Source organism: Maudiozyma barnettii, assembly GCF_903064755.1.
Source record: "Maudiozyma barnettii strain CLIB 1767 genome assembly, contig: KABA2_03, whole genome shotgun sequence".
Taxonomy (NCBI): Eukaryota; Fungi; Ascomycota; class Saccharomycetes; order Saccharomycetales; family Saccharomycetaceae; genus Maudiozyma; species Maudiozyma barnettii.
The window spans coordinates 693,232-709,376 of NW_024545240.1; the positions used below are offsets into that span (position 1 = coordinate 693,232).

Sequence of the window (16,145 nt, forward strand, 5' to 3'; positions counted from 1 at the left end):
TTTTCTCCTTATTATAAATGGTTGATTAAGATGGAATTACTTTGTATGTCTCTGGGAATGGTATATTGTTTTGTTTAATTTATCATTAAGAATTGTAATATATATATTTATATTATTTTGTAATATTTTTTATAAAAGAAAAAAAAGTATCTAAGAACTTACAATTGAGATTGCTTTTTTTTTAAATGTTGAATAATTATAACAGTTAATGATCTTAATCTTCAGAACAATATATATATATATTTACGTAATATCGATATACTTCTTGAGCAACCTCCAGGGAAGAACTAGGTATATAAATGCAGTATTGAGTCCATTACATTCAAACAGTTTTTTTAGATATATAAAATTTTATCTAGTGGCACTTTGCCCTACGAACAAAATACATGAAGTAGCAAGTAGAGAATGTGTAGATATAACTGAATAATGTTATATTGTTAAGAACTGTAGTTGTTTATTTGCACGAACCAATGTGTATTGTTTGGCAAAATAGATGTATACGTAGAAAAAAAAAATATTAATGAGGCAATAAAAACTTGCATACACTATTGAAAGAGAGGACATTCATTACATATAAGAACCATACGTAGTCTAAAAAGCAATCATTTAGCTCACAGGTTTGATCTTTAGGAAACCTTCGTGAAACATTGAAAAGAAATTTCAGTTTTCCGCGCTATAGCTTCCATTCATTTGTTATCCATTAATATATCGATATATATATATATATATATAAGTTTAGATAGATATTAAACCACTTGATCGTAGAAATGACATTGGCTCATATACCAATGAATATTAGTCTATTAAAAAGATTATTAACTATAATGTTGGAGAGGATTTGATTCATATTACAAGGTTAAATCGTACTCTCTCTTACCCAGACATGATTGCTTGTGCTGTGTCTTTCTCTTTCGCTTGCTTCGTAAGGATTTACGACAAGGAATATGTAAATCTGGTCTCTACTAAAAATCTCTCAATGAGATGATCCTCCCTCCCGTAGCTAACCCTACTCGAATATACTCGAGTACGCTACTTGTCTTCTCTCCATTGTCTGTATTTCTCCTTAAATTATCGGCTTCAAGTTAGTTCGTGATCCCTCTTATTCTTACTCTTGCTGCGTGCTTACTATCGATACTTCTCTCTCGAGAGATTTTTCAAAGTTGCTTGACTACCTGCAGCGGATTTTACTTTCACCTTCCGTTCATCGGCTCCTTCACTGATCGTCTTCCCCCAGAACTGACTTTAGAGACGTAGAAGAATTTAAAAGCGAAATAAGCAGTTGTTGTTCTTGTTATTTTTATTCGGTATATTTTTTGTTTAAGTAAGCAAATGACAATAGGTAGAGATGAATAAAGAACTAGAGAGAGAGACACTTTCATGCTCAGGAAATCCCTTACAAAGCACACATTAAGTGGGAGAAGAACAAGTCGATTTGGTTGGTCTTCCTTGCCGTCATCATTTATTTAGTATTGTTTGATTTATTTTGTTCTTTCTTGCATTGCATAACTCATAGAAAGGGCTGTTCTTGCTCTTATTATAATATGATTTTCCCTTTGACTGTGTCAACGTCAAGGATTAGGTGAAAAATAAAAAATATTACTGTTACGATCATTAAAGAAGGAGAGAGGGTCCAAGGGGGAAATTTTTAATTAAGAATTAAAATATATTTCAGTATCTTGCACACATGAAACTTTGTAAAGGGTTCTGTAATTATTTATTTATATTTCCTTTTCATCGTCGTCGTTCGTTTTCTTTTTCTTTTTACTTGTCTAACTTTATCGTTGTGAGTATATAATAATAATAGAATTAGACTACCCTCATTTCTTTAGATCGTCGAAGAAATAGGATATATCCTGGGTTGAACTCCGATTTAACGATTTGTAATTATGGAAGATGTTGAGAATATAAACAGTATAGCCCCAAAGATGAAAAATTATAGAAAGAACATTAATATGAATATGAATATGCAACAACAACAACCATTCCAACAAAACTTAATGACACCTAGTTATAATAATGATATTAGTAATGAGGTCGTAAATGGTTATAATTATCTAGATCATGGATCTGATATGAGCACCAATAATCACAGCTATATGATACCGAATGGGAGACAAAAACATCATCGCTATTCAGAACAACAGCAGCAGCAGCATTACGTAAAAGGTAGAAGTACTTCCTTAAGGGTTCAGAAAAATAACAATAATAATGCGTCACGATCATACAATATTGACAACATAGCGGAATCTCTTAATAATGAACAACAAAATATAGACACAAGTGTTAGAAGAAGTACATCTTTAGATCTATCTAATCTGCACAGAAATAATAAGAATTATTCGAATCCTAATAGGTCACCTCGTGTGCATAATCTTCAATACCATATTATGCCTTTCCCTTTACGAAAATATCTAGCAGATATGGCAAAATGTAAGATATTTGAACTTATTCAATGTGCTAGTGTTTCAGTTGAAAAAATATTAGACCAAGAATATTGGAATGCAGCCATTTCAAAATGGTTTACACCTGCTGCTACAATGAACGTGTCTAAAAATACGCATAATACACATAGACACTTTATTTATCTTGCTAAAATGTTTTCAGTTTTATGTCAAGCAGATCGATATCTGGATATAGATAGATTTGAATTATATCCAAGTCAAGTGTTTACTCAAGTTTTAAGTAATGGAACAATATTCTTCTCCTGTCTGAGATTATCATTTATCTATTATTATAAAGATGGAAGTTGTGTTACACATTATTCACAATTTAAAGGTGTATTCAATACTAATTTTAAGATTGAATGGATGGATTTTGGTGTCCATAGTTTTGTACCGGGGATTGAATGGAATGTATTGGAAAAAACTATAAGTAATATACAGCCAACACAAAATGCTACAAATGAAGCTACACCAAATGACCCATATGATTCACAATTTCGTACATCGACAAACTCCAGCTCTTATGATGGTAATGATGATAATACTAATATGAATACCGATCCAGAGAAATCACAAGATGAAATGAAACAAAAATTTACCGCAATTACTAAATTAAGATCGAATTTTGAAATGTTTAGAAATATTTCTGCATTAGGGGTACATTGTGATATCGTAAGAGCACTTCAGACTAATGAAATAATGTCTGATTTGAGATTTGTTAGAATATTCCAAAGAATGCATAATATTGATAGTCCCCTTGCAGCTTTGCAAGCATTTGTAGATGAAAAGGCTCAAGATATCAAAGCATATAAGGCCGCAGTAAATCAAAATATGGGAAGAGTAAGATCGCAAACTCACGCATCCAACACAAATTCGGGTATGTCATATGTTCCAGCAAATAATATGGGAATGAATAATCCAGAAATCTAAGATCTCAACAACTTCTAAATAATCTTCAATCTGAGTTGAATTATTCTTTATCGAATCAAATGAACAATAATTCATCCAATTAAAGATATTGTCATTACTTATATATTCAATAATATACGTAGCATTAATACATCATTCATAGATCTTTTAAAATCATCAAATTATGAGTTGAGATCGTATTTCCTTCTTTTTTTGGTTGTTTTCACGTAGTTATCTGCATATCTTTATTATATCATAATAATCGCGATGATGAGAAAAGTAGACCTCGTGGAAAAATATTGATAAATTCAAACTTAAATAAAGAACGTTCAATATTGCATGTGATATTTAAAAAAGTTGAGTTATATATGATAGTATACATTATTCAAAACTAGAATTTTCGGTAATATATATTCTAGATATATATTATTTTAGAATCAAAATAATACACAATATTATTTCGTGGTTTAAGTATGATATCCACCCATTGGGATAAGGTAGATTGGCCTGACCAATCCAAGATTAGAAAGGGTAAACTAAGAAATCCAACTCTCACATTTATCCAAAATCTGTTTAATAATGTTGGTGTTGCCTCATCGATAATTTATGCGCTATTAGTAATGGTTGTGAAACCAATTTTGGTCAAGCAATTTGTACAACGTTGTGAATTGAGTGCAGAAACTTTGATTGATGTAAGGAAACTAGTTATATTTTTGCAGAAGAAACTCAATACAACACCAATAGCTGTGTTAGGCTATAACGAACAAGGCAAATATGTAGAACACACTACGCAAACAGAAGAAGATGTTGATGCAACTACATTGGGGAAAGTGGAATGTCCATTAGTTAGGATTAAGAGCAAATTACAGGAACTAAATGATGATCTAGATACATTCAACAAAATAAATTTAAATAGGTCTACCACTAATATAGATTATTTCAATTTGAGTACGAAACTGTTGGTCCAAGAAATCAAACATGCAGATGATACGGGACCCCTAGTGGACCAACAAACTGAAATCGTAAGTTCAATACGAGAAATTAAGGGTTGGTTCGTTAGTGGGAAAATACGATGATGAATATGAAATGGTGATGTATTTGCTAATACTATTGAATATAGCTTATTATCTATGTCGTTTTTTGGTTTTTGGTTTTTGTTATTTACACGGTATGTAGTCTTATTATGTATATATTAATTTAATTAATGATACATAATTAAGTATGCAATTAATTGTTATCGATGACTTTATTTAAAAGAGATAATTTATCTATCTTTTTACTTTTTTGAGATTCGTTATTTGGTGCAGATTGTCTTTTAATGCCGGTCTTTTCCATAGTATTACTTCGAGAATTGAAATGTAATCTTATCTTTCGTGTGATGGGTATCTCATCCTGCTCTAACTCAAGTGATTTATTTTCATGTAACTGTTTTATCATTTCTCCTCTTTTCTTCCATCTTTTTTGAATATTTATACTTTCTTCCTCAGTTTGTTTAAAATTACTCTTCAGAATTCTTCTTATAGCGTCAGGAGAAATTTTAAAATGAGCACCTAAATCGCTAGCTGTCAAATGAGGCATTTGTTGTTTTAGAAGTCGCACATTATCCATACCTTCTCTCGATAACCTTTTACTAGGATTCCAACGTTCCCCTTTAATCTTTTTCTTTGTTGTTTCATCTCTTTGTTTCCATAATGGTATCACTTTATCCTTTTGATTTGAACCAACTTTATTTGCATTACCTGTTAAGAATTCAATAACTTTTTTAGCTGACTTATTCCTCGGATTACTCGATGACAATTCACGTCGTACATGGAACGATCTCACTGTTATTCTTAATAGATCGATTCTTTGCATTAAGCAAATGGTACCATATGGTCGCGGAAATGTAACTATGTATGCAGGTATTGAAACACTTTTTAGTATTTTAATAGATATTTTATAGTTTGTGTAAACCCAATACTTAGAAAGTAATGTAATTTCCTTTTATGCTTTAGGAACAATGTGACTGTGACCTACCATATTAAAGTAATAGTATGTACTTTACTGGAAATAATATTGTTCCACTGCAACAAAATCTTGTCAGACAATATCATTCAATACGTCGGTTATGTTTAAGAGCCATTCCGTTTATTTTTTTTGCTTAACGTAAATGCGATGATTATAATTGTAGCAATTCATTCCTGCATGTGGGCACCCTTTCTTTTACATAGAGATCTGGATTTCCATGAATATTCACATATCACACAGACGTCGCATATTTTAAATATAACTTTTAGAATTGAGATATATTTAAATTCAACTTTGTTTATATATTTTAGAAATAAGTAGAAATTTGTTGGTAGTCTTTGATACTTCGATTTTAGTATAGTACTCTTCGTCACCTATATTTAGGTCATTTTGCAATATTTGAAGAGAAGCTATTGAATATATTTAGGGAATGAATCTTATTAAAAAATTCATGGATCAAGGAAATAAATCAGATTTACTGACTCTACCATCTGGGGAGTTTGATCTATTAAGATCAAAGAAATCACCAAGGTCATCGCTGGAATGTATTTACAGCGATGCCTCATTATCAATTAGGGATGCAGGAAAATTTCGTTACGAATTGATTGTTAAAAAAGTCTCTGACGATGGTGATACTATCCTAGGTGAAGACGATGAAGATTTTTCAGATGATACCAGAAGTGTTTTATCTGTTCAATCAAAGAAAAAAGAAGAAGAATGGTCATTTTCCTTTTCTAAGGATCTTGCATTTTTGAAAACTTGGACTAAGAAAGGAGACGTTGCATTTGTTTGGAAAAATTTGAATGGAGATGAACTAGGTGAGAAAGTTCAATTTGTATTATCTCATGATGTACAGCATCATGATATTGAAAGATTTTTGGACGCGATATATTGTTGTTATTATGAGTCTAAGTATCAAAGACCTTCTTTGAGTGCATCACCAGAAATAATGAAAGAGATTGAACTTATATGTAATACAGCAAGTGCAGTTTCAGAAGATGACAGTGATAGTGATGATAATATTCCCTCGGTTGATAGATATGATGGTTCTGATCATGAAGAGTTTACAGATGCCAATGATTCAATGGGTGCAATTCGTAATTCTCAATCGAAAAATTCCTTGATACCTAAGAGGGCTCCATCACCTCCTCAAAACGTACCAGATGGGAAGCAATTTTTATTATTGAACGCCGACCTTTATCTATTCGATCCGATGGCTGAAAAATTTTTAAAACAAGAAAGCTCATTAAAAGTTAGTATTATCGATGTGGGTTCTTACAATTACTGGCTATCAGTTGAAGGGAAAGACAACAGACTAGGTACCGATATTTCTGCAAATATTAATCCTACATTCGAATCCTCTAAAAAATCATTTGTTTTCAACTATACGTTCGAAAATATTACTTTATCATATATGTTAAGATTTATTGATGTTAAGGATTTCAAAAAATTCCGTTCAACTTGGACAGAAACCGTCTGGATGTCTTTGAATAGAGACGATTGGAACACCCTACCTGCCATAGAAAAAGAGTACATCAACGATCCAGCTGATTCTCTGACACAACAATTAGACGACATACTACATATCGATGGAAGAAATGAAGGACGTTCTGAATCTGCTATTGATAGTTCTAGTTCTGAAGAAGACGAAGACGAAGACGATAACAGCGAGTATTCTTCTACACTATTGTCATCAACAAGTTTTGGTGAAGACAATAAGTCTGTTTTAAGTGGGAAAAATTCTACACGTGGTAATCAATCTCTTACGGTTTCTTCGAAAAACAATAGATCTTATGTTATTAGAGATAATAAGATTGGTGTTTTCAAGACAGGTGATGACCTGGAGTTTGTCACAACCATCAAAAATGTTACAAATTTGAAAGGTGATTCGTTTACTCCATTAACCCCCATGATGTATATGGAAGATTCTTCGATGATTCTATCAGATTCTCTAAACAAGAACAAATTATATAAAATGGATCTGAATAGAGGTTCTATTGTTGAAGAATGGGGTACAGGTGATAAAGATGTTGTCCAATATGGTCCAACAAAGAAATTCGATCAGTTAACAGCTGAACAAACCTTTGTGGGGGTTTCTTCTAATGGAATGTTTAAGATTGATCCAAGAATAAGCAGTGGAAATAAAATTGCTGTCGATCAATCCAAAGAATATAAGAGTAAATGTAACTTTAGTTCCATTAGTACCACGGAGAGTGGGTATGTTGCAGTTGGTTCTGAAAAGGGGGATATAAAATTGTTTGATCGTTTAGGTATTCGTGCCAAGACAGCTATACCTTCCTTGGGTGAACCAATTAGGCATATGTGTACATCGGCAGATGGTAGTTGGCTATTAGTAACTTGTGATAATATGTTAATGTTAATGGATCTTACTGTGAAAACTGGGAAGAATCAAGGCTCAGTTGCTTTCTTGAAATCATTCCCGGCTGCTGAAAATGCAAAGACTTATATTTTAAAGATAAGTCCGGAGCATGCTAGTTACATGATGACATATATGAAAAAACCAATTGTGTTCAGTAAAGCTTACTTCAATACAGGTATTGGTAAAACTGAGGATTCTATCCTAACGTCCACGGGTCCCTTTGCCATTACATGGTCTATCAAAAGTATAATACAACAGGTTGATAAGCCTTATTCCGTAAAGAGATATGCATCTGATGTAGTTGAAGATAATTTTGAATTCGGTTCTAATAAAAAAGTGATTGTTGCTTTGAAAGATGATGTTTCAATGGCGAAGATTAGATCTTTCAAAAAACCAAATAAAAATATATTAATTCCAAAGGAAACCATAGACGAATTTTATCAATGAGACTAAAATTTATCCCATATGTTATGATGGTTAAAAAGTAATGAAGCTAATTTAAAAAGATTCCTTAAACAAAGTTTAAATTATATAATTAACAAAAAAATTAAATAATACTTGTGTAATATAATAGAATATTAATATTTAATAATGAACCATGAATATGTAATTGATTCGAATACTAGTCTGTATGTTATCTACGATTTATTAAATCATTAGCTTTTCTGTGAAGACCAAATGAACTTCTAAATTCATCTATAAATAATATTTTGAAGGCTTTGAATTTTTGTAATTGTGTAGTTTTATATAAAAGAGGAGATATTGTTTGACGATATTCGATATCAGGAGTATCTTTAATACCATTAATTCTTCTATATATTCTTCTTACAAATCGATGAAATCCAGGACTATCCAGAAGTTTGAAATAGAGCCATTCTTCAATACTACGAGGAGCTTTTTTCATTATCAGTTTTTGCTTCTTTTCTTAGAAAATAGCCATATATTTCATTCTTTAATAAAGTAATCTAGAATTTAAAGAAAAAATTGATATTTCAGAAATTACTTAGTTAATATTTTCTTGACAACCTTGGGGTTTACATCCATAGTTTTCTATGTTTCAGTTGATCATTAATCAAGCTTTATAACCTTTTATTCAAAATCACGAAAGTTTTCCGTTCGCGTGAATGCTTTTTTTTTTTATCGACTTTCCGTGTAGGTGGCCTCTTTGACAGAGAAACACGAATCTAAGGGAAGTAGAAGTATTATTAAACAAATAAATTTTTTTGATAATACTCTTTCAACTTCAAGTTATCAATATATAGAGATTGTATTTCTGTTTCAGTTTTTAGATCTGTTTATAAACAAAATAGTTAAGCAAAACATTATTGAGTAATATATTCCCACTTTTAAAATGATCTCTGATACTGAATTGAATTCCATCGTTATCTGTTCCGGTTTAATCATGATGACTCTGATTGTTGCTTACAGCACCATTAGTGCTACTTTCGAAAAGAAACACAAATAAGTATTTTGAACAGTTAATGTTACAAAATAGTGTATTTGGTTTTTTATTTTATTTAACTTTAAGGGACAGGTTTTTGTCAGATTGCATAACGTACATAAAGAAGGATTTCATACCGATATATAATTTGAATATAATATAATAAATGATTACATTATAATATAAGATTACAATCCGTAAACTTGTTTCTGTTTATATCAGATACAATTTTCAAAATATTTTCTGACAGGGGACCTGAAAGAGATGACATTTTTTATCAAATGTCCAGGCTCTCGACATTTATTTAGATATTTATATATATATATATCATGTTTAATATCATCTAAAGGGCTTGTTAGTGAATTGATCCTTAAATATGGTGTGTTTTAAGTCTATAACTTTGAGCAATTAGCCAAGAATGTCTCTAAATTTTCGTAAAAAATATTCGAATTAGTTAAAAATATTAGATATGAATGTTGTTCAAGTTTAAACAAAATATTAATTTTTGTATTGACACCGATTATACTATTTTCAACATCATCTGTTCACAAAGTGTTAATTCTTTATTACATATTTTCTAGATTTGAAATAACAGTATCGGCTTTTATTAAATACAAGTGTTCCAGAAATACAATTGTTTACCTCTTTATATATGTGTATTTTTCTTTTCTTTTCGTGGGAAACGGTTTAGCCGCCGAATAAAATTGGGGAAATAGATGGTAGGAAGGGGACGAAAACACACCTCCTTACCATATATCATGTTTCATAGCTACAACACAACATAACACAACGTAACAAAATAATTTTAATTTGTAATAGTTGATCTAAAATGCTATTCAGAATTGCAAACTACACAACATTCTGAAAAGGTCAATGGTATCGAATAATTGCACATTTTTAAATGATCACCAAGAGGGTGATTACAGAATGAATAAAAGACAGACAGAAACTAAAGATTTTATAATATTTGGTAAATTCTATGAATTTAAAGCTGAGTATAATATTGTTGTAGAAACAGATATTTGGACATTCAATTTGTTAAAAAAATATACTAATAAAAAAAATATTAGTGTCGAAATTATTAATATAATTGATTTTTCAACCTATATTGTTTTGATTCCTGTCACGAAAGATATAGTTGAAATACTGAACATAAATAACCTACTGAAAATTCATCTTTCTAAACCGTTATGTCAAGAGATTTTACCATTCCCAAATGATTACATTGTTTCAAACGATGATAAACTCATCACCTTTCTAATAGAAGATACTTCACAATTATACGAAATTCTATTACATTATAATTCATATTTCTTTGACGACCAGTTAATTAATCCACACATTTTCAATCAAGTGGGGCTTACAGATGACAAAGTAGTCAGTAAAACGTGCATTTCACAGAGACCAGACACTACTTTGAGTAAAACATTCGACGGCAATGGGATCAACGACACACCTAACAGCAGTCCTGAAATATCTTCACTCGAATTATATCTTAACAAATTACAAATATCCTATCTGATTGGCAAAGAAGGTTATTGGATTAATTTTATAAGAGAATCAACAGAGGCTATAATTAAAATATTACCTATTCCCAAGAAACTAAGTTTACGGCAAATAAATTCACCACGATCGGTATTTCAAACAATTGTCATTACAGGTACCTTATTTGAAATAACAAACGCAGTTATCCTAATAGAATCCACCTTAACAAATATGGGATATTCAAGGATATGATTCATTCTATAATAGCCTAGAAAATCGATTACTTAGGAATATGCTAATTTTCGAAACAGTAAATTCATTATCTTCAGAGCTATTCTTTTAAGAATGTTACTATAAGTTGACAGTCTAGAATCATCAAAGCCAAACAATAGGTGACTCTATTGCGTAATTTCCCTTTATCTCGCTTTTTTAATTAGCTGCTTTTTAAGCACAAATAACTTCATCAAAGTAAAATGAGAAATCGAAACCTACTTGCACTCGTTGCGATTTCCTAGGGAGAAGACCTCTCTAACCGGCCAACACCTTTGCGATGCTCTTCCCTCTGTCAATGAAACAATTAGGTAAGGAAAACTCAAAATTTACTGTTTTCGTTAATGACGATTTCATGGATGCGTTTTGACTACGAATTTTCTCTGTGTTCTTCTTACTACCAGTACTCAGTTTTTTCAGATTTTTCACTTCGATGCACGCAAAAAAAAAATTAACAAAACAAAAAAAAGCAGTCTTGTCGAAATTTCATCGACGAAAATTTTTTTTTCAGTCACTCACAGTATCTTTTATAAACTCATCCTTTCTTTAGATGTTTTTAAACACTTTCTTCACGAATTTTGGTTAAAACGTTTTATGTGTTTGTTTAATTGTTAATCATAAAAAGATCGTTGACTAAAATATACATTTCAAAATGGCTGACGGTGTTTTCCAAGGTGCTATCGGTATCGATTTAGGTACTACTTACTCCTGTGTTGCTACTTACGAATCTTCTGTTGAAATTATTGCTAACGAACAAGGTAACAGAGTTACCCCATCCTTCGTTGCTTTCACTCCAGAAGAAAGATTAATTGGTGATGCTGCTAAGAACCAAGCTGCTCTAAACCCAAAGAACACTGTTTTCGACGCTAAGCGTTTGATCGGTAGAAGATTCGACGATGAATCTGTTCAAACTGATATGAAGACTTGGCCATTCAAGCTGATCGATGCTGCCGGTGCTCCAATGATCGAAGTTGAATACTTAGGTGAAACTAAGACTTTCTCTCCACAAGAAATCTCTTCCATGGTCTTGATCAAGATGAAGGAAATTGCTGAAGCTAAGATCGGTAAGAAGGTCGAAAAGGCTGTTATCACTGTCCCAGCTTATTTCAACGATGCCCAAAGACAAGCTACTAAGGACGCTGGTTCCATTTCTGGTCTAAACGTTCTAAGAATTATCAACGAACCTACCGCTGCTGCCATTGCTTACGGTCTAGGTGCTGGTAAATCTGACAAGGAAAGACACGTCCTAATTTTCGATTTAGGTGGTGGTACTTTCGATGTCTCCCTTCTACACATTGCTGGTGGTGTCTACACTGTTAAATCTACTTCCGGTAACACCCATCTTGGTGGTCAAGATTTCGACACCAACTTGCTAGAACATTTCAAGGGTGAATTCAAGAAGAAGACTGGTCTAGACATCTCTGACGATGCTAGAGCTCTAAGAAGATTGAGAACTGCTGCTGAAAGAGCTAAGAGAACTCTATCTTCTGTCACTCAAACTACTATTGAAGTCGATTCTCTATTTGACGGTGAAGATTTTGAATCTTCTCTAACCAGAGCTAGATTCGAAGATCTAAACGCTGCTCTATTCAAGTCTACTCTAGAACCAGTTGAACAAGTTCTAAAGGATGCTAAGATCCCTAAGTCTCAAATCGACGAAGTTGTCCTAGTTGGTGGTTCTACTAGAATTCCAAAGGTCCAAAAGCTATTGTCTGACTTCTTCGATGGTAAGCAACTAGAAAAATCTATTAACCCAGATGAAGCTGTCGCTTACGGTGCTGCTGTTCAAGGTGCTATCTTGACCGGTCAATCTACTTCCGATGAAACCAAGGATCTATTGTTATTGGATGTTGCTCCATTATCTCTAGGTGTTGGTATGCAAGGTGACATTTTCGGTGTCGTTGTTCCAAGAAACACCACCGTTCCAACCATCAAGAGAAGAACTTTCACTACTGCTGGTGACAACCAAACTACTGTTCAATTCCCTGTTTACCAAGGTGAACGTGTTAACTGTAAGGAAAACACTCTCCTAGGTGAATTCGACTTGAAGGGTATTCCAATGATGCCAGCTGGTGAACCAGTTCTAGAAGCTATTTTCGAAGTTGATGCTAATGGTATTCTAAAGGTTACTGCTGTTGAAAAGTCTACTGGTAAGACCGCTAACATTACTATCTCCAACGCTGTCGGTAGATTGTCATCTGAAGATATTGAAAAGATGGTTAACCAAGCTGAAGAATTCAAGGCTGCTGATGAAGCTTTTGCCAAGAAGCATGAAGCTAGACAAAGACTAGAATCTTACGTTGCTTCTATTGAACAAAACGTTACTGACCCAGTTCTATCTTCTAAATTAAAGAGAAACGCTAAGACCAAGATCGAAGCTGCCCTAACTGAAGCTATGGCTGCTCTATCTGTTGAAGATGCTTCCACTGATGACCTAAGAAAGGCTGAAGTCGGTCTAAAGAGAGTCGTTACCAAGGCTATGTCTTCTCGTTAAACATAGAAAATTGAAATTTCCTTTTTTTAAACTTTTAATTGAATAATACCATTTAATAAAATGTGTTTAACAATTAATACTTTGAAATAAGAAATATACATATATATTTGTATATAGTTTTTTCTCTTTCTTTCTATGTTTCATCCACTTAATAGGGAAAAGTGTCTGTATATTTTTATCTAAATAAAAAAATAAAAACCCCATCATGTATCCTAAATTAGTGTTATATTATGCAGTTAGTTGCTATATTACTAAAATGCGTTAGTGAAATCAATATGTAATGTCATCCTGGCTAAATGAATTCAAACCTATTAACAATTTTGAATTAAATTGAAACTGTGGTACTACTATTATTCGTACTCTGCCTCGAAAATTCAACCTTAGTATCACTTAGTTGAAAGCGCGAGGTAGGCTAAGTAAAAAAAATAGCACTCTCTTATCAAAATATATACACAATAGAACAGCTGGAAGGCGAAGCACACACTACAAATAATAGAGACTACATTCTTGAATATAGACATTTATGCTGACTCTACCTCTAATAGAAGGCGGTTTCCAACATGCTTATAAATAGACCCAATTGATTAGGGATATCTTGTAATCAGTTCCAATTTTAAAGATTATTTCTTAGTAAGCTATTAAAGTAAATACAATTAGATACAAGAACAACTAACTGTCATAACGACATGGTATTCAATTATATACACAACAGCATAAGTTCTCTACTATCTTCAGATCACCGTTCATTTGGTCACACAGGTAACCACAGAAATAGTAACTCTGCTAGTTCCACTGTATCGTCTGTCGTTGATCACGTAGTGGGTGGCCATCAGTGTCACAGGGAACATCGTCATGAACGGATCGCTTTAAGAAGGGAACACAGAGCGGAGCGTAGGGAACTGCACAGGGAGCACCGCCTCGAGAGCATCAAACTTCCCAGGAGAGGAAACCTCCCAGGGAACGACCACGACCAACACAATGACCACAATCACGATTACCGCAACCAGAACCATCGTCATCGTCATGGTTGTGGCCATGGTTGTGGCCATGAACCCGACAACCTTCAACACGACCGATACACACCCTCCTCTTGGCCATCCTCAACCTCCTCAACAACGACATGCACTGCGGCTGCTGTCGGTAGTTCCATGGACTGCTCGTCGCAACAAAGAACACAACCAGCAGTGCATCATCAATACCGTGAAGATGATATCGGAAGTGTTACACCCCCTCCCTATACTGTCAGAGCTACAGAATATCACTACAAGAGATGAACTCAGCACAACACCAGCTGCAGATGCCAAGAAAATAATGAATATTCTTAAGTAGAATACGCAGAAGGTTCAACCCAATGGGATCAATAAATAAGTAACTATATAATCAAATAATACAAAAATGAAATGTTTGTATCCTCTCCTCTATTGTAATTGAGAATGTAGCAATGCTTCTCTTTTAATCCTCTTGGTCACTTCTTCTTTTTGTTCAATTAATAGCTGTGTGAAAGGGGGCAAAGATGAAGTGATAATCTGTTCAGTTATATTTATCTCTTGAACAAATAAAGAACGGTTTCTAAATTCTTTCCTTTTTCCTTCCCAATACCTGAAATATATATATATATATATAGGTCAATGGTATCGAATAATTGCACATTTTTAAATGATCACCAAGAGGGTGATTACAGAATGANTATATATATAAAGATTAATTATTTCTTTTCTCATCATTTATCTTTCATATACAACTTCCATATATTTATCCTTTTCTTATTTCTGTAAAAGTAACTAAAAAACATCACATTCAACTAATAATACATACATATGTCTGCTAACGATTTTTACAATTCAGGTCAAAGTGGTGCCTATGATCCAAACCAAAATCAAAACAGGGGCCAAAACAATCAATACCAAAACCAGGCTCCAATTAACCAAAGTCAACCTCAGCAACAGCAACAGCAACAGCAACAGCAAGGCCAGAATGGTGAAAGAGGCTTATTCAGTACCGTCATTGGTGGTGCTGGTGGGTATTATGCTGGTTCAAAAGTATCCAATAATCATTCCAAATTATCTGGTACTCTGGGGGCCCTTGGTGGTGCAATATTAGCTAATAAGATATCTAACGGTGTATCTCATCATAATGATCATAATAACAATAACAACAACAACTATGGTCCACCACCTAATCAACATGGGAATCATCATGGCGGTGGTCTATTTGGTAACCGTGACAATAACCGTCCCCCACCAAACCAAGGTGGTTGGGGTGGCCCACAAGGAGGTAACCAAGGAGGTCCAGGTGGATGGAATAATGGTCCACAAGGGGGTAACCAAGGAGGCCCACAAGGTGGTCCAGGTGGTTGGAATAATGGTCCACAAGGTGGCCCAGGAGGTCAAGGAGGTCGCTGGTAAATTTAGCATTTTATTCAATTGCAAATATATCGTTCACTCTAATGAAATGGAATGGTGTTTACTATTAAATATATAAAAATTCGTCTTGACGTCATTGTAATGATATATATATATATACATATATACAGATGTTCAAAAGTTATTTCTATTAATGTAATTTTTTGCTCTTTTAGGATTATCTCTATATTAAGATACGTTAAACGCTTGTAGTTTCTTATTGATGGAAAATATTTCATCCATCATTAGTGGTATCATCCTAATGATACTAATTCTTCATGTTCTTGATATATTTCCTATTATTTGTGGTATTTTC

The 16,145-nt window shown here is 33.1% G+C and overlaps 10 protein-coding genes across 10 annotated transcripts; 8 read left to right on the top strand and 2 right to left on the bottom strand.

Moving 5' to 3' along the window:
* Window positions 1-1,886: 1,886 nt before the first annotated feature.
* On the top strand, window positions 1,887-3,371 carry KABA2_03S07040 (LIM domain-binding protein; the record flags this gene model as incomplete). The annotated part of the gene is made up of 1 exon (XM_041549770.1): window positions 1,887-3,371. One exon carries the CDS (start codon window positions 1,887-1,889, stop codon window positions 3,369-3,371), a length of 1,485 nt encoding a protein of 494 aa, XP_041405704.1.
* Window positions 3,372-3,823: 452 nt separating this feature from the next.
* Window positions 3,824-4,426, top strand: PEX17 (Pex17p; the record flags this gene model as incomplete). Its single annotated transcript, XM_041549771.1, has 1 exon — window positions 3,824-4,426. One exon carries the CDS (start codon window positions 3,824-3,826, stop codon window positions 4,424-4,426), a length of 603 nt encoding a protein of 200 aa, XP_041405705.1.
* A 151-nt stretch (window positions 4,427-4,577) lies between these two features.
* RRG9 (Rrg9p) lies at window positions 4,578-5,204 on the bottom strand (the record flags this gene model as incomplete). The annotated part of the gene is made up of 1 exon (XM_041549772.1): window positions 4,578-5,204. One exon carries the CDS (start codon window positions 5,202-5,204, stop codon window positions 4,578-4,580), a length of 627 nt encoding a protein of 208 aa, XP_041405706.1.
* A 583-nt stretch (window positions 5,205-5,787) lies between these two features.
* VID27 (Vid27p) lies at window positions 5,788-8,184 on the top strand (the record flags this gene model as incomplete). The annotated part of the gene is made up of 1 exon (XM_041549773.1): window positions 5,788-8,184. One exon carries the CDS (start codon window positions 5,788-5,790, stop codon window positions 8,182-8,184), a length of 2,397 nt encoding a protein of 798 aa, XP_041405707.1.
* A 187-nt stretch (window positions 8,185-8,371) lies between these two features.
* MRX7 (Mrx7p) lies at window positions 8,372-8,641 on the bottom strand (the record flags this gene model as incomplete). The annotated part of the gene is made up of 1 exon (XM_041549774.1): window positions 8,372-8,641. The coding sequence occupies one exon, from the start codon at window positions 8,639-8,641 to the stop codon at window positions 8,372-8,374; it is 270 nt and encodes an 89-aa protein (XP_041405708.1).
* A 447-nt stretch (window positions 8,642-9,088) lies between these two features.
* OST4 (olichyl-diphosphooligosaccharide--protein glycotransferase OST4) lies at window positions 9,089-9,202 on the top strand (the record flags this gene model as incomplete). The annotated part of the gene is made up of 1 exon (XM_041549775.1): window positions 9,089-9,202. One exon carries the CDS (start codon window positions 9,089-9,091, stop codon window positions 9,200-9,202), a length of 114 nt encoding a protein of 37 aa, XP_041405709.1.
* Window positions 9,203-10,051: 849 nt separating this feature from the next.
* Window positions 10,052-10,915, top strand: MER1 (Mer1p; the record flags this gene model as incomplete). The annotated part of the gene is made up of 1 exon (XM_041549776.1): window positions 10,052-10,915. One exon carries the CDS (start codon window positions 10,052-10,054, stop codon window positions 10,913-10,915), a length of 864 nt encoding a protein of 287 aa, XP_041405710.1.
* A 670-nt stretch (window positions 10,916-11,585) lies between these two features.
* Window positions 11,586-13,427, top strand: SSB2 (Hsp70 family ATPase SSB2; the record flags this gene model as incomplete). Its single annotated transcript, XM_041549777.1, has 1 exon — window positions 11,586-13,427. One exon carries the CDS (start codon window positions 11,586-11,588, stop codon window positions 13,425-13,427), a length of 1,842 nt encoding a protein of 613 aa, XP_041405711.1.
* Window positions 13,428-14,113: 686 nt separating this feature from the next.
* On the top strand, window positions 14,114-14,701 carry KABA2_03S07216 (uncharacterized protein; the record flags this gene model as incomplete). The annotated part of the gene is made up of 1 exon (XM_041549778.1): window positions 14,114-14,701. The coding sequence occupies one exon, from the start codon at window positions 14,114-14,116 to the stop codon at window positions 14,699-14,701; it is 588 nt and encodes a 195-aa protein (XP_041405712.1).
* Window positions 14,702-15,244: 543 nt separating this feature from the next.
* KABA2_03S07238 (uncharacterized protein) lies at window positions 15,245-15,832 on the top strand (the record flags this gene model as incomplete). Its single annotated transcript, XM_041549779.1, has 1 exon — window positions 15,245-15,832. One exon carries the CDS (start codon window positions 15,245-15,247, stop codon window positions 15,830-15,832), a length of 588 nt encoding a protein of 195 aa, XP_041405713.1.
* Between the last annotated feature and the right edge of the window lie 313 nt (window positions 15,833-16,145).